This window comes from Mauremys reevesii, linkage group 24, assembly GCF_016161935.1.
Source record: "Mauremys reevesii isolate NIE-2019 linkage group 24, ASM1616193v1, whole genome shotgun sequence".
NCBI lineage: Eukaryota > Metazoa > Chordata > Testudines > Geoemydidae > Mauremys > Mauremys reevesii.
The window spans coordinates 3,253,891-3,281,643 of NC_052646.1; the positions used below are offsets into that span (position 1 = coordinate 3,253,891).

The 27,753-nt window shown below is 53.2% G+C and overlaps 2 protein-coding genes across 6 annotated transcripts in view; both read left to right on the top strand.

Annotated features, from left to right (window-relative positions):
- The window catches only part of LOC120390313 (SLAM family member 8-like), a 34,783-nt gene extending 7,283 nt beyond the window's left edge, over positions 1-27,500 (top strand). The window contains exons 1-8 of one of the 3 annotated variants that reach the window (XM_039512890.1): positions 10,842-11,429; positions 12,260-12,405; positions 18,290-18,631; positions 20,293-20,586; positions 21,255-21,374; positions 22,261-22,349; positions 25,000-25,124; positions 26,453-27,500. In XM_039512890.1, coding sequence (XP_039368824.1) covers positions 12,402-12,405; positions 18,290-18,631; positions 20,293-20,586; positions 21,255-21,374; positions 22,261-22,349; positions 25,000-25,116 — 966 coding nt within the window. In that variant the 5' untranslated portion in view covers positions 10,842-11,429; positions 12,260-12,401 and the 3' untranslated portion in view covers positions 25,117-25,124; positions 26,453-27,500. Of the gene's footprint in view, positions 1-10,841; positions 11,430-12,259; positions 12,406-18,289; positions 18,632-20,292; positions 20,587-21,254; positions 21,375-22,260; positions 22,350-24,999; positions 25,125-26,452 lie in introns of those variants that run through there. The other 2 variants (XM_039512888.1, XM_039512889.1) reach the window with 2 other exon arrangements.
- Positions 849-6,445, top strand: LOC120390314 (hepatocyte cell adhesion molecule-like). Of its 3 annotated transcripts, none has more exons than XR_005591060.1 (5): positions 849-2,080; positions 2,848-3,189; positions 4,440-4,736; positions 5,022-5,552; positions 5,747-6,443. XR_005591060.1 is itself a non-coding variant. In XM_039512892.1 (5 exons), the coding sequence occupies exons 1-4, from the start codon at positions 2,017-2,019 to the stop codon at positions 5,147-5,149; spliced, it is 831 nt and encodes a 276-aa protein (XP_039368826.1). In that variant the 5' UTR covers positions 1,838-2,016; the 3' UTR covers positions 5,150-5,179; positions 5,791-6,434. The 3 variants fall into 3 exon arrangements, 1 of the variants encoding a protein (XP_039368826.1); XM_039512892.1 differs by having other exon boundaries at positions 1,838-2,080; positions 5,022-5,179; positions 5,791-6,434; XR_005591061.1 differs by having other exon boundaries at positions 1,841-2,080; positions 2,886-3,189; positions 5,747-6,445.
- Positions 27,501-27,753: the final 253 nt, after the last annotated feature.

Sequence of the window (27,753 nt, forward strand, 5' to 3'; positions counted from 1 at the left end):
CCAAATACACCACCCAGTTCTGAGCTACTGAAACTCGGCCAGCACAACCCTTCCTTCACCCTCCTCTGCATGGGATGTGCCTGGCGCCCTCTCCGTCAGCCTCACCCTCTGCTTAGGGGTGAATTCCACCCTCCGCTCTTCTCCTCCTCCTATCTATGGCCTCCTCTCCAGTGCGAGAGGCGTTGCAGTCTGCTGTGGGGCCTGTTGAATCAGATCCGTGGCGCTCAGTCAGTGGGGAGGGTGGAGCAGCCTCACGCCACCTGCAGAGTCAGCAGAGCTGGGGTGACTAGTCCAGGGAGAGGAGAGACAAGGTGGGGGGTTGAGGGAGATCCAGGAAGGGGACAAATGGGGTCATGTCACATGTAGGCTTCTGAATGAAGTGGGGATTCTGGGCTCAGCCCATTGATGCTCAGGCCCCTTGAAACGGCTCCAGGGCGGGTGTGACTGTAACTGACACTTTCTTCGAGGCCCCTTCATGCTGCTGGAGGGGTGGGAAGGGGCCTCGGGGTCCCTGGGAATCGGGCTGATCGGACCCTGCAGGCCAGTAGTCGAATGTCTGAGCAAGGCCACCGCTCTTGGCAACAAGAGATGTGTTGCTGTTGTCAGGGAGATGTGGTTTTGACGTTGGTCTGGGCCCGCCAGCCTGTCTGCTCACGAAATACCCAGAGCTGTCACAGCCAAATGGGAGCTGGGGGGTGGCTCTGATCACAAGGACTTGCTGTCTGTCTATCAGGCTACCCCCGTACACACCCACCCACTCATCCCTCCCCATACACAGCTACCTGTCATCACATTTCTAAAACACTCATCACTTAGGCATTGAGTTTACCAGCCCTCAGCTCCATCCCTGGCTTCCAAATCTCTCTCACCTGAACCCAGATGGAGGTGGCGTTCCAGAGCCACCGATCTCCCTAGCGCTCTGGAGAACAGACGTATCCGTGTGGGACGGTTTTCATCTTCCCCTCCTCTCCGAGCAGCTCGATTGCAGCCATTGTGCTAGTCGGTGCTGTGACCACTTCAGCTCCCCCAGGTCAGGGCGGGTGAGTCCTTGGAGTTCCACCATCCCCATGGGAATCCTGGGCAGACCCTGCCACGGAGGGTTCCCCTTTGTCTCACCCTGCCCTGTGGGGTTGGGGAAACAAGGGCTTCCCCGTGGAGGGAGTGCTCTGTCTGGGAGACCGTCCGGGCAGAAAGGGTGCTAGGGCCTGCTGAGCACATGGATTCCCAAGCGGGGGCCTTTGTCCCTGCGGTGGGCGGCTGTCTGGGTTTGTGGTTAAGGCACGTGCTGGGGAACGGGAAATGGTTCTGCGCTGGGGCCACTCACAAATGAGGCCTTCACAGTTCAGATCTGACGGCCAGGAGGGACCCGAGGCTGAGCCGCTGCCTAGCCCAGAGCAGAGAATTCCACCCCGTCAGCCTGCACGGAGCCCAGGGCTTGTGTCTGGCTAAAGCGTCACTTCCAGAAAGACTGGAGAGCTACTGGCCCCTGTCAGGGTGGGGGCTGCAGCCTCACTGACCCAGCGGGAATTCCGTGCAGGGCCTTGAATTCTGGGTGCTCCCTGGTGCAGGGGGGGCATAACACCATGGCTAGCAGGGAGAACCTCGCCTTCCTCCTCCCCGGGGTAGCTGTCCTTGTGCTCGGGCCGAGGGAAGGGCGGCGACTGAGACCAGGGTGAGTGGTTGACGGGATGGGAGGCCCCTTTCCGCTACACTACCTGGCCAGGAGCCAGACCCCGCCGGGCTCTCTGTGCCTCAGTTTCCCCATCTGCAAAATGGCCAACCCCACCCGCGGGCCCCTGTGGGGCTAACGCCGCTGCTGTTTGTAAGGTGCGGTAGTGGGAGCGAGGCGAGGTGGACTTTTGCAAAGAGGCAATGCCTGGAGGAGGAAGTAACACCCAGAGCTTGTGGTCCGAGGGAGCTGCTGCTGCTGCGTAGCTGTGACTGTTGTCTCAGCGCCTTCACCAGTGACGGGGGAAGCAAAGCTCCCAGGAGGCAAATCCACCCCGCTGCAAGAGCATGGGCTTGGCCCGCGCTCGGCTCCCCCTGCTTGCTGTCCTGGCTCTAGCTCTCCGAGCCCCAGGTGAGTGATGGGCCCTTACGGCTGTGAGACAGGGAAACCACAGCCCTGGGCCCAGACTTCCACTGGTGCAAATCCAGAGCCGCTCCGCTGAGCTCAGTTCAGTGACCCTGGGTTCACAGCAGTGTAAGTGAAAGCAGTGTGTGTGGGCCCCCTCCTTACTCCGATCGATGGTTCCCTGCCAGGGACAGTTGCTGGGCCCCTTCCCCGAGCTCTGGGACAGGGGTCGGTGAGATGGGGGAGGGGGTGTCACCAGGAGGCAGTTCTGGTCCCCAGAGCTGATGGGAACAGAAATGGATATGTAGGGTATTGGGATTCCTAGGGGGAAGTGGAAAAGAGCAGCAGAGAGGGAGGATTTCCTAGTGGTTAGAGCACTAGCCTAGGAGTTGGGAGTCCAGGGTGCAGATCCCTGCTCTGCCACACATTCTCTGTGTGACCTTGGGTGAGTCACTTAGACTCTCCAGGCCTCAGTTTCCCCAGCCGTACAATGGGCATAATGGCACTGCCCTGCCTGACAGTGGGGATTGGGAAGATAAAGGCATGAATGATTGTGAGGTGCCCAGATGCTATGGTGATGGCTGCCCTAGAAACACCGAGGGTAAAAGTCTCTAGTGTCAGCTCTGAGGCCAAAACCAGACCCGGCAGCTGAGGATAGGGATGGACTCCTGTCAGTTTGTTCTCTCTGGCTTGTGCTGCAGCAAGTGGGGAAATCAGTGCCCACCCCCACCCCTACCCCCCGCAACTTTGATCTTCTGGGCTCTGTTTCTCAGATCTTGGATTAATCCAAGCACTGACACCCCACCGCCAGGTGAATGGGATTCTGGGAGGATCGGTCGTGCTGTCTGTGGATCTATCACCCGGGAAAAAATTGAACAAAATCGAATGGAGCTTTAGTAATGGGTCAGGTGTGATGATCCAGCTGGCTGAGTTCAGTGTGGGGAAGTTTGAGCGACCCGATCCCAGTGACAGATTTAAGCAGAGGCTAGAAAAGCACAATGAGACCTCGCTGAGGATCAAGGCTCTGGAGCTGGGCGATCGCGGAGTTTACGAGGCCCGGATTAAGATACAACCAGCAACTGTGGAGGAACAGGCCTTTCCCCTCGCGGTCTATGGTAAGTGACTGTTTAAAACTGTGTTTAACTGAAGTTTGAACAAGTGAAATCATCTTCCAGGGCGGTTAATAAATGCGTGTTCCTTTGGCCTCGTCCCCGGGACCCGTGGATAATAACTCCTCGCTCATGCCCTGCGGTGGAAGTACGTGCATTGGGATTGAGTTTTCCCCAGCCTGCACAAGGCAGGGAGGAGGATGTGCGGGAGGAAGGCTGTAACCCAGTCCCTCAGTTCTGTATAACTGAGAACCTCCCTCCAGGAATTTGAACCTACATCAGGTGGTTCCAGGGCCAGGCTGGTGCTGGGGGGCTAATTTCTAGGGGTGAGTCTCTGAGTTCCTGTGGTGCACACTGCCACCCGGTGATGGGCCTGCTCGTTACAGAGCTGAATGCATAGCTGTAGGGTGGACGCTGGGGGCATGGCCCTGTTATGTGCACAGCTGTGCGTTGTATGCTGGGTTCGTGTTGTGATGACCCTGCTGCCTGCATAGCTGTTCCCTGGCTCCGCTGTGCACAGTCACCCCCTCTGTTGCAGATGCCATCCGAGGGGCTGCAGCGACTCCATGCTGTGTGTTTGCTGGAGGATGCAGCTCCCCAGGAGAGTCAGATCTGGTTCCCGTGAGGTGTCCCTGTGTCTCTTAGCCCTGCCCCAGGAGTCACATCCCGTATTCACCCAGCTCTGCCCAGCTCCCTGCAAACCATTCATAGCCTCAGCCTGGCTTGCATTGGCCCATCGTTAGTGGCAGCCTCCTGGAGGCTCTATTCATTTACATCAGTGCCCCTTTGCCCCACTCTGGCAGTGCCGAGGGGCCTTCAGGGGTGTAAAGTGGGACCTTTGTGCGGCCAGAGGCATGTAAAGAGCCCTTACGATACATCTACGCTGCACACAAAAAAAGGGCCTGTGGCAGCCAGTCTCACAGCCCGGGTCACCTGACTCAGCCCAGGTCGCTGACTCGGGCTCCTGAGACTTGAGCTACGTGGCTAAAAATAGCAACGTAGAAGTTCCTGCTCGGGGCTGGAGTCCAGGCTCCAACATCAGGCGATGGGAGTGGGGTCTCAGCGCCCGAGCTCCAGCCCCCGCAGGAATGTCTACGCTGCTCCCTCGAGCACCATAGCAGGCCTCGAGTCGGCTGACCCGGGCTCTGACACTCGCTGCCACGGGTTTGTTTATTCCCCAGTGTAGACACCTTCTGTGTCAACGAGAAGCAGGCCCCCAGAGTCTTTCATTCTCATTTTCTTTCTTCTGAATGCAGAGCCTGTTCCAGTGCCGGAGATAAAGAGTCACTCGCTCTCCAGCACGGCAGCTGGGTGCAATGTCACTCTGCAGTGTGAGGTGTCTGGCAGGGAAGAGGTTAACGTCTCCTGGAGTAGCGGGAACCCACCCCGAGACCTGGGTGATTTGGAGCGGTACCAGCTCACTCCTGATGGCAGGACCCTCCGCCTGTCTCTGCAGCCCGACCCCCCGGACTCTACACTCACCTGCACGGCCAGCAATCCAGTGGACCAGAAAAACGTCTCTCTTTACCTGCAGAGCATCTGTCAAAGCGGAAGTGAGTTATCAGCAGGGCGTGTTTGTCTGTTCACTTACACCGGCTTTATGCTAACTCCACTGGCGTCAGTGCAGCTACTCCTGATTTACAGCAGCGTAACTGACCGGAGAACCAGGTCCCCAGGCAGAGTGATACGTACGCTGCCAAAGCAGTGAGCAAAGCTGGAATTCGCTCCCACTCCCAGGCCCCTTTACACGGCCAGCGCGAAGTAAAGGGGTCTTAGTGCGAACGCGGATTCAGGCTGGTCAGTCCGATCCCCCTGACTCTGACTTTTCCCCATTGCAGGAGCGGCTCCCAGTCCTTGCCATTGGAAAGCCATTATTGGGGCGCTGTTCCTGGGACTCGAGATCAGTGCCATGGTTCCTGTGACCCTGCTGCACAGAAAAATGCCGTATCACCGGCGGCTGCGGTAGAACCTCGTATTGCAGATGCCTGATGAGAAGGTGGACAGACTGACGGGGAGGCGGGGGGAGCAGGCTATCAGGTGAAATCCTGGCCCCAGTGAAGTCAATGGGAGTTTTGCCAGTGACTTCTGTGGAGTCCAGATTTCACCCCCAGGTGTAGCATGGTCCCCCGAATCTCCAGTGAAATGCCCCTGTTCATCGGAGAATAGTCCGAGCAAGCTTTGTCTAAAGGAGATGTTTCTCCACGGTAAAGAGAAATAAAAGTACTGGATATTTGAGAGTACTCTAATCCTAGAGTATCGTGCTGAGTTGGGATTAGCTATGCAGTTACTGACTCACACATCTAGTGATACTCTTCAAAGCCCTGCTCACTGATTGGCTGAAATGGTCTGATTTCCATTCTGACTGTAAGGTTCTCTAGCGTCTAGACTGGTGTAGTTCCAGACGGCTAAGAACTCAGAACAAAGAACACAGAGACCCAAGTTCCCGCTCTCTGGGATTTTCAAATTCTCTTCCCTGATTGGTCCTTTGGTCAGGTGTTTCACCAGGTCTGTGTTAACCCTTTACAGGTAGACCTTAACCCTTAACTAACTACTTATGACAAAGGTTCTCTCTCTAACGCAGCGGGTTTCAACCTATGATCTCTGCAGAACTGGAGAACGAGGCAGCATCTTCAGAGCGGAGCTGTTCCAGGCATGGTGCAGAGGAGGGCAAGGCGGACTCTGCATTCGGACCATGGAAAGGGGCAGCTGATGGTCTGTCAATCTAGGTACTTATATGACCATCGCTGAAGTATCTGCCAGGCTTTGGAAACAGCCAGTACCATGGTCGGCATTACAGCGCTGCAGCAGCATGGCCCCACCACCGTAGTGTAGACGTACCCCAAGGGCCATTTGCACCATTCTGGCCACACCAAGGGGCCTTAAAAGGGGTAGAAATGACAGTTCAGTTCACTTTAAGGCTGCTCTAGGTTTCCAGAGCCTTGTAAAGGGGCCTCATTATCAATGAGAACCAGGCTGTTTATAAAGAGAACAGGAGTCCTTGTGGCACCTTAGAGACTAACACATTTATTTCAGCATAAGCTTTCATGGGCTACAGCCCACTTCATCGGCTGCATAGGCTGTTAATGTGTAACGAAGGGAGTCGTTTACACCAGAATAAAGTCACTTCTGTTCCAGCACAGAGTGTCCCCATGGAGTGTGATACCAGCACAGCTACAGTTCTGTTGTCAATTCCCCATGTAGACAAGCCCTTATCACACAGCAGATAGTTCCACGCTCGTCCTATATGCAGGAGATCTGTTGACATGCACAGGACAGTGTTGTCTCCAATACAGTCTCTCCATTGTGTTCTCCTGGGGAGCCCTGAGGGGAAGCCAGTGACTAATGTCTGTCACATGGGAACTCATGTGCCTCCTTCCAGCCCATCCAGGCTGGAGACTGGGTCATAAGCGGCTCTCCCGTGGTTTGACAGGACGCGGCAGCTGCCGAATTTCCCCAGCCCTGTGCTGTCTTGTGCCAGTCACGCTGGCTGCCCCCAGAACGGAAACACGGTTCTTTGGAGCACGTTTTTCATTTCCTCTGGGCCGAATCCTGCTCCCCTGGAATCTGATGGGATCGAGATCTGCTCCTCTGCTGGCAAATGCAAAGTGAGGGGCACAGTGGCTGCCCCTCGGCCTCCAGAGACCAGCAGAAGCAAAACCACAGACTGGAGCAAGGTGGGAACAGCCCAGGGCAGGGTTTGCACTGGATCTCATTCCCCTGCCCCACCTCTTCACTGGGGCCCTCGAGGCCCTATTCACACCTTACCCAGTCGGGTTTGTTTTAACCCATTGTGTGCCGCAACTGGAGGAAATCCTGGCCCCAGGGACATCAACGGTGAAACTCCCCAGACTCACTAGGGGTGGGATTTCAGTCACCCAGGGAGTGCTCAGGTCCTATAGGACAAGCTGCCTTCTGCATGAGACTCACTGATTGATATTGCAGGCGGGGGAGGAGCTAGAGAGCTCGGGGGCTGGCAATGGGCCGCAGAGCTTTTCACGGGTAGGTTGCTGGTTCCAGAGCAGAGCCTCACAGCTGTTAGCATCTGAGGCACTGCGGCCCAGACCGTAAAAGGTATTTCGGTGTCTACCTCCCATTGAAAGCAATAGAAGTTAAGTGCCTGAACACCCGAGACTTAACCGCCGATTCCTAGTAGATACATGTCTTTAAGAGAGTAACTGACCCTTGGAACAATTTACTTAGGGATGTGGTGCAGTGTTTGAAGACATTACATTGAGACTGGCTGCATTTGTCCAAGACCCACTCTAGCTCACCCACAACTTGTGGGTGCTCAGTGCAGGAACTACTGGGTGAAAGCCTCTGGCTTTTCTACACCGGAGGTCAGATTAGATGGCCACAGTCGTCCCTTTTGGCTGTCGCGTCTAGGGTTCTGGGTAGCTAGGCAATGATCGATACCCGTTTTATTGGCACCGTGTTTGTTTGTAAACGATGTATCAATATCGACTACCCCAGCTGCCCTCCTCCTGGGTCCGGCTCACTTTTAGGCATCACTGTAGGGGCAGGTGTTAGGGAGTGGCTGCGCTGATGTGGGAATCGAAGCCCCGTGGACCAGTCAGGATGGGCGGTTTGGTCCAAACACGCCCCCCCGGCCCCCAAGATCTAACGACCCCAAGGAGAATTGTATCCACGTCAGCTGCCAGAAGGATATCAGCCTTCCTATGACTGGTTTCACTTCCTTCCAGAACCATGCGTTGCCTTTCTGAAGAATCTGGGGGAATTTACAACGTGCCGTCCAGCCTCTCTCTAAACTGCTCCCCCAGCTGTTTTGGAAGAAGGCGGCTCCCACTCATTGGCTCCTCGCTTCATATCAGCAGCTTTCAGTTCCTCCATCTCGCAAGTGGAGTGCTTGCAAACTCTGCACAATTCAGTCCTCAGCTGTTCCATCCAGCAACCAGCCCCAGACAAATCAGAGGTTCTGTGAATTTGCTCAGGGTTCACGACGATTCACCAGGGGCCTCATGTGAAGCCACTGGATTGTCCTGGATTCTTTGCTGTGAATATTTGGGCAGCTGCACGAGCTTATTTGGTGCCTAGATCTTAGGCCAGCCCTCTGCTCCTGGGCGGATTTCACCCTAGGATTTGTAAGGTGCTTTCAGATGCTCTGGTGGAAGGTGCTTCAGCTGGAGAATGGCTTAATTAGTCTTTTGGGAATAGGTGAATCCTTTTCCTTGAATTTCCAGAACTGCTGAATAGGAAACACCTGACAGTTCCCCTCCCCCTGCTTTGTCCTTCTGAAACAAAACAGTCCGTTATGTCAAAGCTCTTCCTTTGTTTTTTCACCTTGAGGGGTTTTTTTTTAATCAAAAATAATAGTTCCTTCTTGTCAGCAACACTTCCCTCTTTTCAGCCATCTCTTTGCTACCGAGGGCCAGGATTATTATCAGCTGCTTGGGAAAGGGGGTTTCTCCCCTCCTGGAAAATGTCATCGGAAAGGGGGCGGGAATCCTTTTCGTCATCGTTTTCAGCAGAAAATGGAGAGGTTTTTTTTTTTTGTTGGAGCTTGAAATATGTGTGGACCTGGGCTGGGAAAACATTTGTTCTTTGAGTTTCTCGGGTCTCTGATGAAAAACCAAAATGTTTCTAGGACAGCAGATGCTTTCTGCAAAAATGTTCATAGAGTCGAAAACCCAAATTCCGCAAAAAAAGAGAAGTAGAAGGAAAACTTTTGACCAGCTCTGTTTAGTGTCCCCCTTTCATAGAGAGGGAAATGAGGCATAACAACTGGCTCAGAAATTATTGGCAGAACCAGGATTCGAACCCAGGATCCTTGACTCAGGGTCAGATCCTCAGAGGTACATAGGCACCTCACTCCTGTTGATTTTAAGGATCTGGGTCTCATTGCCTACTGCCTTATCCATTGGACACCCTTCCCCCCACACGCACCTCTTGTTAACACTGATGGTTCTATCTAGACCGGTGTTTGGTCGTGCTGTGACCCCTCCTTTTCATTGTTGTCCTATTTACTGGCCGTGTTGGTGAATCATATCAGACCAGTTCATCCAGTATTGTTCCATAGGTCTGAATATCATCTGGCTGATGCCCGTGTGTGGCCATCCTGTGTTTGGTGCTTGCCTCCCTCCATGGCTTCGGTGAAAGCTGGGCCCAACGCGTTGTCTAAGCAGGAGAGTTTGGGCACAGTGCTGCCTGCAGGTACAAATTTGCAACCCTCCTAAGAGTTAATGAAAATTGCACCCTCCGTGTAGAGAAGACTCAGGGCTAGTCTGTGATGAATATAAAGGAGATTCTTTACCCAGGCTGCTGGACACAGACAGACCCTGTGGTTCCCTCTGGTCCCGCAGCTCGCAGTGTGTCCTGCCGAGCGTGGCCCCACTGAGTCCTGGCCTGGACTGCCCAGGCTTGCTGGCTGGACTAGAGGCAGAATTTGGCTCCCTGAACAGGTCTGTAATAAAAGCGCTGGGTGCAAATACTTCTCCGTGCTCCGAGTAGCTCGTCTGCCTTCTACTTCCCCAACAGACGAGGTGGTTGGAAACCTCACGTTTCAATTCCAGTCTGGTGCACGCAGCTCTAGCACATCCCACCGGCCACGGCTTGGGAGAGGCGTTGGGCCAGGTCTCCAGCTGGTGCAAATCAGCACGGCTGCACGGAGGTCAAGGGAGACGCTGATCGTTCCCATGAAACGCCCGGCTCTCAGAGACGGCAGCTCCCAAGCGCAACCAGGAACGGGGGCTCAGGGCCTGGCCACAGGTGCGTGCGTATCCTGGGATCGCTAGGAGAGCAGGGGTGCTGGAAACTGGCTCAGTTAAGTGCCTCAGCCCAGGGAAAGACTCCCATTGATTGAAGGGGCCAGCTCTCAGGGAAAGACCCTCTACTGACTTCCTTGGGAGTCGAATAAGCCGGCCCGGATTGCCAGCCAGATGCCAAAGCTGCCAGATGGCTTTGGTTCAAGGGGCTGATCCAAACCCCAGTGACTCTTGCACTTGTTGTGGGAGCATTTCCATCGGCTGCCACGGGCCAGGCCCCACTTCAATTGTCCGCGGCTCGAGATCCTTTTTCGTTGCTGGTTGTTGCTGTGGCTGCTGATGATGCTTGTTAACAGGCATCCCAGCTGCCTCCCCCCGGAGGATTTTGGGTGTCCTCGTTCTGTGCCTCAGAACAGCAAGACAGGTGCGTAGACGAGCCCACCTGGGTCCCCCTTTGGGGGATAGTCCCCTTCTCTGGCACGTGAGTCTCTTCGCAGGAGCACCCTGTTCTCTCCCGCAGCTGCCCAGAGGGCTTTTTCAGCCCCCGGTGACATGATGGAGCTCAGGGGTCAAACAGAACTGATTTCGTCACAGTCGCACTCGATCAGCATGCAGATCTCTGGCTCCCTGCAGGCCTGGCGGCTGCAGGGCCTTGGCAGGCCCGGTTCTCGGCCGCCCTGTGTCTTGTGCCCGTCTTTACACCTGTGGAAAGTGGGCGTAAAGCACCACCAGCTCCGAAGGGTGGGGAGACCATTGCACTGCGATAAATGATCTTTGGCCTTTGTCTTCAGTCATCCCAGGATCCTGCAGGATTCTGAGCTCTTCCTACAAAGTCCTGAGGCCCAGGTCCTTTCGCTGCCTGACTCCCGTGGGAGATCGGGGGTGAGACCCCTTTCGGGATCTGGGCCTCAGAGCCTTTAGCTCCCATTGACGTCAATGCGAGTTGAAGGTTCTCAGCGCTGCCCAGGATCGGGCCCTGGGTTCCTTCATTCTTGGTGTTTCCCTGTGGAACCTCGTTAGGGCTGATTGACACACAGACATCGTTAAGCCAGTGCACAGGCCAGCCCTTAGCTTAGGAGACAGCGCACAGGACTTAGCAGGAATGCCCCTGCTCAAGGGGGATTTGAATCTGGGGAGGTGATGATTTAATTGTCCTGATGTAAGATTCCTTAACGAGCCAGGACTCAATACTCAGCTATAAGCAAGCGCTCGACTGCCTGGCAGAAGGGCCATGTTGCGAATCCAGCCGAGAGAGAAGCAATTATAATTTTTTGTAAGCACTGACCAGTGCCCTGCATGCTCCACCGTGTACCAATGGATAATCAGTTAATTAATAACGGTGCTAAGCTCCTGCATGCACAGACCCCTAGAGGATGTACCATGATGTCGTTTTGCTCCTCCCCATCTCCCAGCATCTGCTATCTGGATCAGCACAGAGACACACAGAGAGCAGTGAAGACATGGAGGTGCCCAGCAAAAAACCTTCTCTCCCTTTATTGCTAGTGACGCTGATCAGCCTCTCTCCAGGTAGGTGAACCAGAACTGGTTTAAATTGTACACACAGAGGGCAGAGTCTGGCACAAGGACGAAGGAATATTATAATGTAAGAATTTATAGCGAGAGAGCAGGAGACTGAAGGGGAGAACCAGCTCAGACCCAGCTGGTATGTTTTTCCCCACGGTAAAGTGTTTTCAGTGCGTTTATGGCAGCTTTCTATGCATTTTTTTTAGACTGGATAGTTATTGACTGTTAAATTAATGTGAGTGGAATATCAAAGATATATTAATAGAGGTGTAGCCGTTCTCGAGACCAATTTATTTTCACCCACTGCAGATTTGTTGCTAGATATTTTCCAGAGTGTTATCTAATCCAGTTGATTGTGTGGGTTGTTTTTTTTTAAAAGAATTTATAACTGTATCACCAAAGAAATAAACAGTGCTGACAATCGGGATTTCTTCCTTAGGTTGTTGATTTTCAGGTGTCTGAGGAAAGGAGACTAGTCTCTGCAAATTTACCGTCTGATTTTTATCAACAGCTCATGAACGTTATGGGCCAGATGCCCAGGTGGTGTAAACTGCTGTAGACCCACTGAACCCAGTGCAGCTTTGCCATTTTATACCAGCTGAGAGCTTGGCCTCTTATGTAAAACAAGACAGAAGAACCTCCGTTAATTCTCACTTTGCTAATCCACAATAATTCTCACCAAAGCCGCAGTTCCTAGAGAAACCATTTAATAGCAGAGACAGATCAGCAGGGAGAGCCTGGTCCTAAAACTTGCTGCTTTTACAAAATATGCTGCTGCAAAACATAATGTCACCATTTTTCTTTTAAAAAAGGATGCTTGTCTCAACCCCCAGGTTCATGATTCTGCCGTGCGGATGAGGAAGATGGAGAGACGTTTCTGATGGTGTAGCACTTCCCAATTGCTTTCTTTGTTCTCCTCTATCTGCACAATTGTGTAGGACATAGGTCTGGTGTAGCGACGAGCCGCAACCAAAAATGGGTTAGCACTGAACAAACGCAGATCCAAAAAATCTCTTAACAACTGCACGTCCCTGCTCTAATTTCATTAGACCGAAATTGGACTGATCCATGTACAAAATACCCCATGATCACTTGGTTCAGATCAGTTATAATTCTTAACTACATCTACCTCTATCACTCATCATTACTCAGTGATCTTTCCCATCTATTTATCTATCCTGCCATCTGATCTGTCTTCCTATGGCACCATGGCATTTATGCTTCTCCCCTTCAACTCTTAGACCTTTCTGGTATGATCCACTCTTCCCCCATGAGCAGTCAGCTTTTTCCAGTTTGAGACCAGGGATTTACCAAGATTAACCTGTTCCAAACAACTTCTGGGTAAACAGGATAAAAATCGCACCACGCAGACAAACTCAGGAAACGATTTCATTGTAGCAAAGGGACCCAGACAGGCTGTTTTTTTCCAAACCATCATTTCCTTAGACTGCCCCAAACAATGGTGTGGCAGCAGCAAACGTAGCCGCTGAGACCAAATATGTCGCTGTAGAACGGTTGCCTCTTGTAAAACGGATGTCAGTATCACGGCAAGCCCCACACATCAGTCGAGCTACTGGCCTCTGGTAAACTGGCCTGAGAACGGATGAGGACAGTGGCAAGCAGTGTTTTGCAGAGATCTTGATGAACATCCCTAAAATTAAATACAGTTGGAAGCATGAATAAAGCCAAGTGCTCCAGAGATGAGGAAGGATGGTCCAGGGGTTAGCGCCCTAGCCTGAAACTTTAATTCATATATTTTAAGGCCAAAAGGGAGCATTTTGATCATCTAGTCTGGTCCCCTCTATAACACAAGCCAGAGGATTTCACCCAATTCTCACCAGTCAAATTGTGTTTGACCTTGGAGAGCCAATTCCCTGCTCGGCCACAAACGTCCCGTGTGACGCTTAGTCTCTCCGTGCCTCAGTTTCCCCATCTGTAAAACAGGGGTACCAACCCTCCCCTACCTCACAGGGGTGTTGTGAGACTAAATAAATTAAAGATTTGAGGCACTCGGGTGCTACCGTCGCGGGGGCTGCTGCATCCAGGAATCGAGTAGTATCCTGTTAAATAGTTTGCAAGCCTTTGAATGGTGTTTACTATGCTCTGCGTTTTAGAAGCCGGCCAGGGAAGTGGCGTGCATGGAGCTAGGCCTGGTGCCTTCCTGTGTGTTTGGTAAACACAGTTAGTTGGGCCTAGGTGGTTAATTCATGTTGTTTTTGTTTGTGGTGGAAACATCAAAAGAAACACACCTGGGGCCACAGATGACCTGATACAGGCAGGTGCAGGTCGGCTGGCAGAGCTTTCAAGTTGTGGAACTGACCCAAGAGTCTGGAAATGCTGATGAGGCAAATTGACTTGGTTTAGGGCTTTGGGGCCTCGTCTGCCTTCCTGGGCGGGGATTCCTGACAGACGGCCCCCAGCCCAAGCCAACTCGCTTTGTGCTGCCCGTGGACAGTTCAGGGAAGTGCCAGGAGTGAAACCCAGGTCCCCGTTCAAGTCAATGGGAGCTGTGTGTGGGACTTGGATTTTACCCAGAGACTAGGATTTTCAAAAGGGCTCGGCACCCACAAGTGAGGCTAGACATCCAGATACGTACGTTGGATCTCCATGTGGCCTGTGCCCTCCGGACAGTCCAGCCCCAGCTGGATGGAGAAAATCTGACCCTTTAGCCCGGGCTTAGTGACTTTCCTGAGTCAGGACCCGACATTACAGGTTAGCACCCTAACCACCAGGCACCTCTTCCTCTCTGTACAATCACTGTAAACCTGCGAGCTTGACACAGGTGACATGCAAGGGGAGCGAAGCTAAATCACAGGAAAGCCACAAGAGTTTTAAAGCACAGAAAAAAAAAAAAAAAGCAAATCAAATCAAAGGAAGTCTCAGACAAATAGGATCAGCATAACGAAAGCCCCACGGATGCTGAGCACTTCTTATGCAGAGATGTGTACAAAGCAATGCAAAGAGGCAGCTTGTAATGTGGGCTGCGGGAAGGTTTATAAGAAGTAAACTCTCTGATGTCGGTATTTAATCTTCTTTAATACACAGGCACAGCTGTTTCTTCCCCACATCCAAGCTGGCGACGAGAGAAGGGAAATCACGGCTTGTGGGGCTAGGTTTAAATTCAATAACGTGGCACCTTTCATCCCACGTTATAGCCAGAGATCATTTCGCCCACCTCTGGGGTGGGGTAGGGCAGCTGTGTAACAGCACACAGCAGCATTATTCAAGACTGCAGCCAAGTTGGAATTTAGTCAGAGCACCAGGGTTAAAACTATAAATCCTGGGTACTTTCATGGCCCCCTATCACCTTAATATCTGGGCACCCCACACTCATTAATGGATTTGTCCTCACCAAACCCCTGTGAAGCAGGGCAGTGCGACTGTCCCCATTTTACAGATGGGGAAACTGAGGCACAGAGCAATGGCAGCCCATGTTGTCAAAGGCATTTAGGCACCTGTGATTTCAGTGAGAGTTAGGCACCTAAATGATGTGTCCAAGCTCACACAGGACCTGGCATCCCAGGTCAGAGCTGCTTCCTTAAGCTCAATTCTTGGTAACTGAGTTGGGTCTAGGGGGGCCGGAATGATCACCCCCAGCTGGGAAGGGGTCAGGTGATGCCTATAAAGGCTGAAAGAGCAGAGGTAGGAAGAGGAGCCATAGGAAGTGGCTGGCCTGTGGAGGGGACCATGGAGAAGAGCTGCCAGGAGCAGGAAGCTGCTGGGTTTACATGGGGCTGTTTATTTGGGGTTTGCTGAAGCTTGCTGGTGGCGCTGGATCTGGTGGGAGCCTTTCCTGAGCTGGGGAGATGGGCCAGCAGCCTACAGCACCTTCCCTTCCAACTGGAGCTGGCTGAGAACAGACCTGGTCGGCTGACAGGCTGATTTCACACTTTTAAAATCCGATTGGAGGAAACCCTGGTGTGGTATTAAACAGCTGCCCTCTCCTACCCCAGAGGTGGCTGCATTTTGGTGGTAGGTGAAATGATCCCTTTCTATAGATGGTTTTTGTTATAGCCAGAGGGACCATTCGGACGTGGAGTCTGACCTCCTGCAGAGCACAGCCTGGGAACCTCACCCAGTGCCTCCAGCGCGTAACTCCTGGCTGAGCTAGACGAAGCTTCGAGGAGCTACCCAGTCCTAAGGGGTGACAGGTGTGAGTTATTGTTTATCCAGGGCCAGATTCGCTGCTGTTGTCAGTCAGAATATTCCCATAGCAATCGCTGGAGCAGTGCTGATGGATACCTTCTGGGGACTGGGGGGACCTAGTCACTTCAATAAAGGGAAGCTAATCTGCACCATGTGGACATATGCCCCAGCTGACTCCAAGGGAGGCTTTGCCTGAGCAAAGACATCTGAGCTGGCCCACTATCATTCTTCACCCAGGGCGAAACTCCCCTGCACTGCACACACGTGCCTGCCAACACATTTTGCATAAGCACCAGATGGTGGGGGGATCCCATGGCCTAATCCCAAAGAAATATCAGATTTCTCAGCAGGCTTTAGTTGGCTTTTAATGAGGCTGGCATTTGTCGTTATAGAAACAAAATATATTCTACGCCATTCATTTTCCCTCCCTCCAAGGTGATTTCAGGGCTAGGCTTTCGCAGAGGATCACGCAACCAGACCAGCGCTAACTAAAATGTATCCGAATGGTGCACGATGGCCGTGTAGACACGCTCCCTGAACTATGGTCTCAGCTCACCAGCTGCTTCGCAGCTGTCGGTCTTTCTGCAGGTACAAGGGCAAAGGAGGAAAGCGAGGTGCCTTGGCCTTGTTTCTGGGGAGCCCTTCCTGAAATCTCAGGGGCTGACGTTCTGATGAGATTCCCGCTCCAGTTCTTTTTGACCAAAGCGGTTCTGATGAACGTGGGCTAAAGAGAAACAGCTGAGCTGAGAATCTTCGCCGGTTTCCTTGTCAACAGGAGAGTCTTCGTGCGAACGGGAGGCTGGATCTAGGGAAATGCATTACCCTGACCAAATGGTCTCCACATGCCAAACTAGCCCTGCAAGCCCTTGACCTCAATGGGGCTGTGATTATTATCTGGCAGCTCCACTCCTGGACCAGGATCCTGCTGTACGAGGGGCCGGACAAACGCAGAACGAAGACAGTCCCTGCCCCAGCGAGCTCACAGTCTACGTTCTACGGTCTAGAGCATAGAAGCCTAAATGCCATCAAACTTCTATAGGGCAGTCAGGAGCCTAAACACCTTGTGGCCTCCGTGACTATTGAGCTGAGTAAGGATTTGCAGGCTCGTGCAGGGTGAATGTACCCCATGCAAAGGGCCACTACCGAGGGCATAATGCCACTTAGCGCCCTCTGAACCCCTGTGCTGAGAACTCCAGTGGTGCAGGATGCCTTGTGCAAACCCTCTGCGCAGGGAGGCATTTCCCCTCCTCCTCAGCGTGTGGCTACGCCGCCCTCAGGGGTGTGATCGTGACCAGGGTCCTCGTGGTCCCTCAATTAGGGTGAACTGCAAAGAATGGGGCAGACAATCTCCATAAAGCTGGTGGATATTCCGATACTTGGATTCACCAAGCCAGCATAAACCAGCTTCTTTATTACCTCACTGGTTACTCAGGAGTCCAAACACCACAGTTCCCTTAAAGTGATCCAGCCTCAGGCCTCCATCCAGGTACCCGGGTCAAATCTGATGACAAATTCTGTAAATCTTATTTCAACATAGAAAAGAAAAGGTTCTTCCCATCCCAAAGGATCGGACATGTTACCTCCCAGGTTAATGAGTGTTCCAGATCTTACCCAAATACACGCTACAGCCAATTCTTATTAACTAAACTAAAATTATTTTTAAAAAAGAGAGAGGGTATGGTTAAAAGATCAGTATACATACGGACATGAGTTCGATTCCCTGAGGTTCGGATCCGGAGCAGAGATGGTGAGCTTTATAGCTGCAAAGAGTTATTTCAGAAATAGTTCATAGGTTAAATTCCAGTGTCCAAATCTCACATTCAGGGTGTACCAGCATAACTGGGACCTCAGTCTTGCGACTCAAACTTGAGATGACAGAATCAGGACCCAAGGATCTTTTATACAATTTCATTAACAAGTTGGAATTCCTCAGGGAACAAAAGGTCATTAGGATGGCTTTAAAGGAGGTCCATCACCGGTACTTAGCTATAGAATTAACATAAGGCCATTTGCTTGTTCCGCCACCATTCAAAGTACATTTCAAAGAGAGATGAGAACCAGATCCCGTGTTTACAATTCATTTACATGACAGGATGTTCTTTTGACCTCTGAATTATCAGAATACAGCTTAGTCAGGGACTGTTAATTACACTGTCCACCCTACTCATACATATGTAAATACACAAAACCAGAAATATTATCTCCTCAAATGTCTTATGAGGGTTATTTATTTGGCAGGATGTTTAACCCTTTCTAGCCATGCGTCACAGAGGCATTTCTATTCTCAGCGAGTGTCTATGCTGCCCTCAGGGTGTGTGATTGCAGCAGGTGTAGACGGACCCATGCTAGCTTTAATCTAGGTAGCTCACGCACCAGTAGCAGGGAAGCTGCAGCACCAGGGGCTGCGAAAGCTGCCTGGGACGCTGAGTACTCAGGCAGCCCACGCTGCTTCAGTACCTGAGCTAGCTAGATTAGAGCTGGCCTGGGTATGTATGTCTGCTGCAGTCCTGCCCCCACCCCCCGGCTGCAGTGTAGACGTAACCTGACGCACTTTCCAGAGCACACGGGGGGGGGGGGTATTTTTAAGAGATGCAGCCTGGAAGGGGAATTTAGCAAACTAAAAACCATGCTTCAATTTACCTCCTTTCTGCTGCTTTTCTGTTTATCTTGTGACACACTGGAGGGCTGGAACATTTCTGCCTTGCCCTCTTTCTTAGATATCCTGGTTGCCCAAGCACCTACTCCCCACCGCTGGGTGAATGGGACTCTGGGAGGATCGGTCTTGCTGTCTGTGGATCTATCCCCTGGGAAAAAGGTGAAAGAAATCGAATGGAGCTTTCGTGCTGGGTCAGGTGTGACGATCCAGCTGGCTGAGTTCAGTGCGGGGAAGTTTGAGCGACCCGATCCCAGCGACAGATTTAAGAAGAGGCTAGAAAAGTACAACGAGACCTCGCTGAGGATCAAGGCTCTGGAGCTGGGCGATAGCGGAGTTTATGAGGCCCGGATTAAGATAGTACCAGCAACTGTGGAGGAACAGGCCTTTCTCCTCGCGGTCTATGGTAAGTGACGACAAATCGATATTTAACGGCGTTTCCAGGAGTACACAGTGCCTGAAGCTCTGATATTAACGATAATCCCTCACGCTTTTCATTTGTAGATCTCAAAGCAATTTACAATAGAGGTCAGTAGCACTACCCCCATTTTGCAGATGTGGAAACTGAGGCATGAGGCAGGGATACACCTTAGTTCACCCAGCAGGAGAGGGGCACAGTCAGGAATAGACCCCAAGTCTTCTGAGCCCCAGTTCAATGCTCAATCCACTAGGCCACACTGCCGAATGATTCTGTGCACTTGGGGTGAAATTCTCCCCTGTGCAGAGGGGCCAGCACATGGTCTAGGCACCAATTAAGGTTCAATAAAGGTTTTAAGCAGCATGTAACCCCAGCCCTTGCTCCCTGCATGTGCCTACATTTTACCCAGGATGCTCAAAGTCAGAGCTTCAGCCACACCCACCACTTCAGGCCTCCCCATCCCCCCCCGCATAGCTACCAGCCCCACCCCAATGACTCCCCCTCCCAGCGCTGAGCACAGGAAAGCCAGGGCTGTCAAACAATGTTACCAGAACTCTCACCCTAGCTGGTGTGGCTCTTAAAGCCCCAGCTGCTGGAATCAAGTGAGCGCATGAGACTCTCAGCTTTCCTTTCCAAAAAAATATTTCTCATCCTCCTGGTTGCAGAGAGAAGCTTGAAATGGTGACAGGAGTGATGCCAAAGGCAAGGAAAATGTGTGGTTTGGCTTCAAAAACCTCTGGCTTAAAAATCATCTTTCTTGATTTGGCGGTGGGGGTCGGAGGGGTTGTCTCGTGGTTTATTTTCAAGGTTGGGGGCTGGTAATACGGAGTCCTGCTGAGAGATTCAGCTCCACGATTTTGGCGTGTGCGTGGTGGGGGTTTTGCTGTGTGGATAAAACAGGCCCAGCTTGTGTATGTTTCATGTAAAATTCTCCCGCTTCTTTATTTGCTTGAGAAGTTAAACAACCCCAAGGGCATTGTTTAGACTGAGCAGCCGGCGTTACCCTTTTCCCAGGTGAACAGGAGGTGAACTGTTTACCTAGCGCTTGGGACCACCCAAACCAGGGCCGGCTCCAGCTTTTTTGCTCCCCCAAGTGGTGAAGAAAAAAAGAAAAAGACGGAGGGAAGAGATGGCAGGCTCATGGTGGGGGGGAAGTGTCCTTTTGTTCTGTGTTTATGCTCTACGGTTGCCTGTCTTCTGGTCCGTGCTGTTGAGCTACACTCAGAACTCCAAAGAGTCCTGTGGCACCTTATAGACTAACAGACGTTTTGGAGCATGAGCTGTCGTGGGTGAATCCCCACTTCGTCGGCTGCGTGCATCCGACATCCATCCGACGAAGTGGGGATTCACCCACGAAAGCTCATGCTCCAATACATCTCTTAGTCTGTAAGGTGCCACAGGACTCTTTGCTGCTTTTACAGCTCCAGACTAACACGGCTCCCCCGCTGATACTCAGAACTCCTGCATTCGAGGAATTTCAGCCTCGTTAAGGGCGCGCTCAGTCACTCTCTTCCCTTCTGGAACGTCCAACCTGCCCTGGGTCGGGGTCAGGGTGAATGGGGTGTAGGGGCTCTGAGCAGCAGGGAGCAGCTGTCACGGTGACTGGAGCGTATCCGATTCCTCCGAGTGTCGCTTGTCTTTGAACACAGAGCCAGTGCCGCAGCCCCAGATCCGGAGCCAGCTGCTCGCCAGCACGCTGGAGGGGTGCAACGTCACGCTGCAGTGCCAGGGCTCGGGGAAGGGAAACGTGAGCATCTCCTGGGGGAGAGGGAACCCGGTCCAGGAGCTGGATCCAGGTCGTCACCAGCTCTCCCCTGATGGCAGGAGGCTCCAGCTGTCTCTGCAGCCCAGCTCCCTGAATGCCACCTACACCTGCACGGTCAGCAACCCCGTGGATCAGAAGATCGTCTCCTTCGACCTGCAGAGCATCTGCCGCAGTGGAGGTGAGGGGTTTGTGGCCTGTCTCTGTGTTCATGGCAACACCTGACGCTTTGTTTCGGGGAGAGAGTGCGGTCTAGTGCTTAGGTCACCAGCTTGGGACTCGAGAGACCTCACTTTTATTCCCAGCTCAGCCACTAACCTGCTAGGTGGCCTGGGTCCAGCCACTGCTTCGCCCCCTCCCCATGCCTCAGTTTCCCTGTATGTAAAAATGAGGGACGATCCCACCACTTTACCTCACTGCAGTGTCGTGATGCTACGTTCCCTCATGCTGCCCAGAGGCTACGGTGATGAGAGGCGTGAGGAGTTGCCCTAAGAAACTCTGACCCCTTTGCTACACAGCGTAGAAAAGGACCACGTGCCTCAGGGGCTTTGGGTATCGAATGGGTCGCTGGTTTGTATCCAGCTCAGTCATTGTTGGGTCTGGTTACTCTTCAGAGAGGCACCATCTGACCAAATAACACCCCCATGACTGGGACCAAATGGCCTTGCTGGGGGTAGAGTCTGAAGTCGGGTCTGTCCCATAGCCGCTGAAGGTTCCCCTTCGGCTCAGGCCCCAGGAGCGGCGTCTCTTTCAGCCACGGCCTGATGGCTAGGGGACGTTAAGCCCTGGCTCTTCATTACCCACAAGCCCTGGCGGGATGCCGCTAACCTCCAGCCTCTGCCATTCCAGATGCAGACGCGTCCTTCTCGAAGCCGGGGTACATTGTGCTGACGTTCTTCCTGTTAGTGCTAAGCCTTGGGACTGCCGTCTGGTGTTGGCGGATGAACAACGAGAAGTCAGCTGACCCAGGTAAGGAAAACCCTTTCCAGCCCACCGCTCGCACCAGGGCTGGACTCTTCTGTGATGTCCGAATGAGAGCCCTGCAGCAGGACTGGGATCCTGCAGGATGCACTGCCGTAATAGCAAGATGAAATAATAGCCCTGTGCAGGGCTCTGATCTGAACTCTCTTCTGCAAATGGGGCTAGAATCTGGCTTTTTTTTTTTTTTTAAGGAGCACTAAGACTCTCCCATAATCACGTGACTCCAGGAGCTGGGGCTTTAAGAAACATACCAAGTACCATGAGGCTCACAATAAACTCATGAGAGTTGGCCTTAGGGAAAATAGGCCCAATGCCCGGCATAGTGAAGGCCTTAACCCCTTTTTCATTATGATCCAAACATAGACGCCAACTCTGTGGGTGCTCCGGGGCTGGAGCACCCCTGGGGAAAAATTAGTGGGTGCTCTGCACCCACCAGCATCCAAGCTCCTGCGTCCTTACTCCTCCACCTACCTCCCTGCGCTTCTCGAAGGGGGAGGAGTGGGAACGTGGCGCGCTCAGGGGAGGAGGCAGGGCCGGGGGGGGAGCGGATTTGGGGAAGGGGTTGGAATGGGGGCTGGGAGCAGAGGCGGGTTGATCACCCACCGGCGGGAGCAGAAGGCGGTGCCTATGGATCCGAATGTTCCCAGGATCCAGCATCTTAGATCAAACATGCCTGACTGCGTCTTCTCTGGAGAAGGACTCGCATGGATTCCCTGCCCGTGATTTTGTGGGGGTGGCTCTGTGGATTTGGAGCTGTGCGGTGCGGCTCAGCTCACCACAGACGTGAGGCATGACGGGCAAAGATGCCGACAATCCGGGCTGCTTGGAACTTGGTTTTTCTCGCTCCTCTCTTAACCTCACTCTCTTTCCTTAGCTGCCACCCCCACGGGCCCAGTGGAAGAAAGTCCGTCCGACCCGCAGTACGCTGAGATCTTGAGGAGTCCCCCAGAAGGAAATGACCAGGCGAGTGCTCTGAGCTGAGGTTATCCGGCAGCAGCCTTCCCTGCCGAGCCCCGGCACTGCCTTGTGCAGGGGAGCGGCCGAGACTCTTTCATTAGACATTAGCAGTAAGTGATGCAGCAGGCAGGGCTGTCGGAAAGAGATCCTCCCTCTAGATGTCTCGCCTTTGTGCGTTTGGACTGCGAGCTCTCTAGGGGCGGGATTCTGACTCCCTCTTTAAACATCCTTATTGTGTCAGCTGCAGGCCGGAGCAGGAAGTTACATCCTCTTGCTACGGCCAACAGGTGTTGCTGTTTTGCCCAGCAGAAATGATCACTTCTGTCAACCATGAGCTGCCTGGCACAAGGAGGAGAGGGAGTAGTGGGTGGGCTCTTTCTCTCTTTGGCGTGTGCGTTGCTCTTTTCTGTCTTGTGTCACTCTTCCGTCTGGGTGTGGCTGCTCTTTGCTGTGTGTGTGTGTGTCCGTCCGTCCGTCCGTCCGTCCTCTGGGGAGCATCTGGCTCTACGCCCAGGGAGGCGTGCGTAAGTGTCTGCACGACTTCTCTCTCTCGGCTGGGTTGTGTGCATGCGTGGACGCGTGATGCTCCTGTGTGCTGCATGCTGTTCCCCTGTCTGGCTTGTGCCTCTCCTCCGGGACTGCAGCTGTCATTTGGGTGCACGTGCAGCTTCTCTGGGTGTTGCTCCATTCTGGGGGCCGGGGCTGTCTTTCTAATGGGTGCATGTGTCCTTCCTGGAAGGGTGTTGCTCTCTCCGGTGTGTAGGTCTCTTCTCTCCCCTTTGGAGGTGTGATCTCCCCCGGGTGTGTACCTCGCTGGGGGGTACCCTTGGATGTCTCTTATTCGGGCTGCCCCTAACCCCCTCCCGTCCACACACAACCCCCTCACCTGAGTTCAGTGGCGCTTTCGAACCTGCACTAGCTGGCTCCATGGGGGGTGGTTAGAGCCAGGGTGCTGCTTTCACTCAGGCCGCTCCCCCACCCGCTTTGCGGCATCGCTGCAGGCTACGGCCCGCCTGGCCCTCCGGCGCCTTCCCACAATCCCCTGCATGCCCTGAAGGACGGATGAGTTCTCCCACAAACCACTGGGAAAGAATCAGGGCGTCTGGGCTCACGGCAGCGCTAAGAGCGAGGGATCTGTCCCCAGGAGTCCTCGCAGCGTGGGTACAGACTCAGTAACAGGGGCGGGGCTCTGCAGGGTGCCTGCTCAGAGCCGGGCGAGGCAAACCCGGCTGCGCTGTGCGGTGAAGACAGATCCTAGGAGCCTTCAGTGTGTCGTCCTACGCCACATCCGCACTGGCCCGTTCATTGCTCCTTGCTTAGGTTTCGGGAGGGGAGCAGGCCAGCTGGCCATCTGGCTGTGTTTGCACACGGAGGAGCTCTCCGGGCGGGCACTGCACATGTGGGGAATGTGGACAGGTGCCCACACACATCTGCTGGCTTTGTCTATACACACACACACACACACACACACGGCTTTGTCGATACACACACACACACACACACAGAGACCCTGGCTTTGTCTACACACACACACAGACCCCATCTTTGTCTATACACACACACACACACACACACAGAGGCTCCGTCTTTGTCTATACACACACACACACACACAGAGGCTCCGTCTTTGTCTATACACACACACACACACACACACACAGAGGCTCCGTCTTTGTCTATACACACACAGAGGCTCCATCTTTGTCTATACACACATGCACAGACACACATATCCACTGTCTTTGTCTACACACACACTCTCTCTCTTTCTCTCTCTCTCTCTCTCTGTCTTTGTCTACACACACACACACACACACCCCATCATTGTCTACACACACATCGTTTTTTGTCTACACACACACACACACTCTCTCTCTCTCCATCTTTGTCTATACACACACAAGTCTTTGTCTATACACTGATGGAGAGGCCGGGAGGCCCAAGGGTTCAGATGCCTCCTGTCCCACAATGCAGGCTGGAAACTCCCCAGTAGTCTTTGCTGACAGCAGAAGTATAAGGCACTCAGTATAAGTATACTCAGTGGCTCCAGGATCCCAGAATGCACTGGTGCAGCCAGGGGTTGACATGCTGCACCAAGACAGTATTATGTGAACATGAACCCCAGCTGCCCAAGTGTGCCATGTCTCCCTCTAGTGACTGGTATGCAGAGAGGATAACAACCTACTACTGCTGTTGGTTAATAGTGTTGTTACTTTAGCTCAAGTCGATGTGGTTTGTGCTTCTTGAGGCTGAAGGTGCTGAGTTTATCCATGCTGAGGACCCATGGTGGGGTCATTACAGACACATCAACCCATTGCAAGGACTGAGGACCAAACACTTCATACAAACAATGTTCCTACCAGGGTTTCCGCATTTAGCATAGAGGTTTGAGTTTGGAGGGATGAGATGAAGCCATGTCCACTGCTGCGAGGGTAACAGCACTGTGTGTCATGTCCCGCTCTGGTCTGCCTAGAGGATAACAGCCTACAACTCTTACCAGTTAATGGAGTTGCTCTGCTAGCTCAGGTGGTAGAAATCTGTGCTTCGGCACATTCAACCCTTGCTGATTTGGGGGGAGAATTTTTAGCAAATTCATCTGCAGAGAAACCGGCTTGCAAAGTCCTTCCAATAACCAACACGTCTGCTTTGGTTTCAGGGCCTACGTCACCTGGAAAATAACACGGAGCGGAGCCCACAGAAAGAGCCTCTAATCACCACCATCTACGACACGCTCCAGAGGACCCCCGAGAACACGTCCGAGGAGGTCACATAGGCCCCCAGGTGAGGGAGGTGCTGCTCTCTGTCCACGTGTTTAAAGAAGTGGCCAAGGGAGAGCGCGGGGGATGGGGAGGACCTGGAAAGGTTTGGAGAGTGGGCTGGACTCAGATAAAGCATCCGGGGTTGAGATGCTCTTCCGCAGCTGCTGCTGTTTACCCAGCACTGGAATAACAAGGTCGTGCCTAGCTCTTCTCGTCCATAGGTCTCAATGCACTTTACAAAGGAGGTCAGGAGCCTTATGCCCATTTCACTGATGGGGAAACGGAGGCACAGAGTGAGGCAGTGACTTGCCAAGCAGGCCAGTAGCAGAGCCAGGGATAAAACCCAGGTCTCCTGAGTCTCTGTCTGCTGGGCCACATCTCAAGGGGCCGGCCTTGTCTGTAGCCAAAGTCACAGTGGCTTAATTTAAACCACTTGAAAAACCAATTTAGTTCAACCAGTGCAAGCCCCTGAGTGGATGCTCTTAATTTGTTTTAAATCCGGTTTGTCGATTTAGCTGAATTGGATGAGGAACTGACGAACTCACTCACTACAAACCAGTTTCAAATCAGATTACGAGCATCCACACAGGGAGCTAGCACCCGTTTAACTGAACTGGCTGCAAATCCGTCCTTTCCTCAAACCGCTGCAGCACTGAAGACGGACGAGGCCTTTGACCCACATTTTCAGAAGCAGCCCCTGTCCTGGGATGGGGCAGGTGTTGGGTCCCAGCGGGAGGTGCTGGATTTTCAAGAGAGCTCAGCACTTGGCAGCTCCTGTTGGGAAAACAGAGAAATCTCCTCGCTTCTTGAGAATAATGGAGACTCCCCTCCCTGCTTGCTGAGGACAACGGGACTGTCTGAGTGTGGGGAGCTCTTGAAAACCTGGCCAGCAGAGCCTGGATTTCGGAGGTGCTGGGCTCCAGCAGCTTCCACTGACTGCAGGGAGACGGATGGAGGGAGAGAAGAGAACAGACCCTCCAATCCCACTTGGCCAATCCCCCCATCTCCTTCACAGACAGGTTGGGATGGGGGCAGGGGGGTTGAGAGCCATTGACCCAAACTGTAAACCGTGTATACGATGGAAACTACTTCAAGCCAGGGGTTGTGGCAGCCCCCCAAGTTCCAGCACCTCTGGGTGCCAGTCCTGGGAACATGGGACGGGGCGTGCTGCATGGGGCGAGGTCATCAGCTGCTGTAACTCCGTGTAGCTCTGGGGAGAGGTGCTGTTTGGCACCAGCTGAGACTCGGGGCCCGTCTGATGAGTCATTTCATGCCGATGCTTTAGGACACAGAGGCGGTGGGGGGGAGGCGTGTTGGGCAGGCGCTGAGACCTTCTCTCTTTCCCCGCAGGAACCAGAGGAGGTGGCGTATCAGAGCTTTACCAAGGGCTTTGAAGTGCACCGTGTGCCCCACTCAAACTCTGTAGCTGAACGGTCTAAGTTCCACCCGCGAACCCGAATGGGAGAAGACACCTTCTCCAGCTCTGGAGCCTGCCTCGTGACGCCTCCCCACCCCGCCACCCCCATTGTTTCGGAACCTCGTGTGTGACGCCCTCAGCAACTGTTTTGGGAAGGAGGAACCCGAGTGAAGGCGGAGGAGGGAACAGGACATGCAGCTTCAGCGCTGGCGCCTGCAAAAGCAAAGGGCCGTGCGGGCTAAGGTGACATCTGCCCATTCGCCGCGTGCAGGGGGAGAGGTGGAGAACACAGCACGGCCGCCCCCCCTGCAAGAGGACATTAGCCAGCCAGATGGAGCCCATCTTTCCATGGTTGGTGCACTGTCCTCCAGCAGGAGCAGCGTCCCGTCACCAACCGCGGAGCAGGAGGGTGGTGAGAGGCAATGCGCCCTGGTGCAGAATGGCCTGTGCCGAGAAGGAAACCACTCCCATCTGAGCCTGGCCTGCTAGCTGCATGACTGTGAAGAAGCAACGTCGGAAAATGGGCTCCCTGGGGATGGAGGCACCACTCTGGCTGTGTGATGCGGCAGGGCCGTGGGCTGGGAGGGACTTGGATGCACCATGTATTTATTTATCTATTCCGTTTGATAATGCAAGCCCTGCGGGGTCGATGTACATGTGACTGAGGCATTGGATCCGGGGGCCTGTTCTCTGTGTGCTCGTTGGAGGAAGGGAAGTTTTCTGAAGTAGAAATAGGAACAGATGGTGCTGTGGCTTGGGGGGGAGGAGAGCTATAGGCAGAGGAGAGGAAGATAGGAGTGTGTCCGAATTACAGTGGGTTGACTGACTGAGGGTACCGGGGATTCACTGATCGGTAGAAATTGGCTGAGTAAATGCAGTCAGATTGCGGTTTGCCGCAAAACAGTCTGGATCCCATGGGAGAAATAAAAGTAAAATCTCCCCGCGTGCCGACTACCGCAAGGCAGAAAGGCGCAGGGGCAAAGCTACACGTGGCTGGCGGAAAAGCAGCACAGAGTATCACTGTTGAGGAAGATCCAGGGAGCTGAGGGTGACTTCCAGGTCCTGCACATGCTGCAGGAAGGACAATGAGTGTGCAGCGGTGCGGGTGTTAAGGACGGTCGCTAGCCCCAGGGTGTTCTGTTACTGGGAGCCTGGCCTTGCTGTTACTAATTGTGCTGAGACATCTGTGCCGAGTACCACCCCCCTGCTGTTTACAGCACTCACACCATGGAAA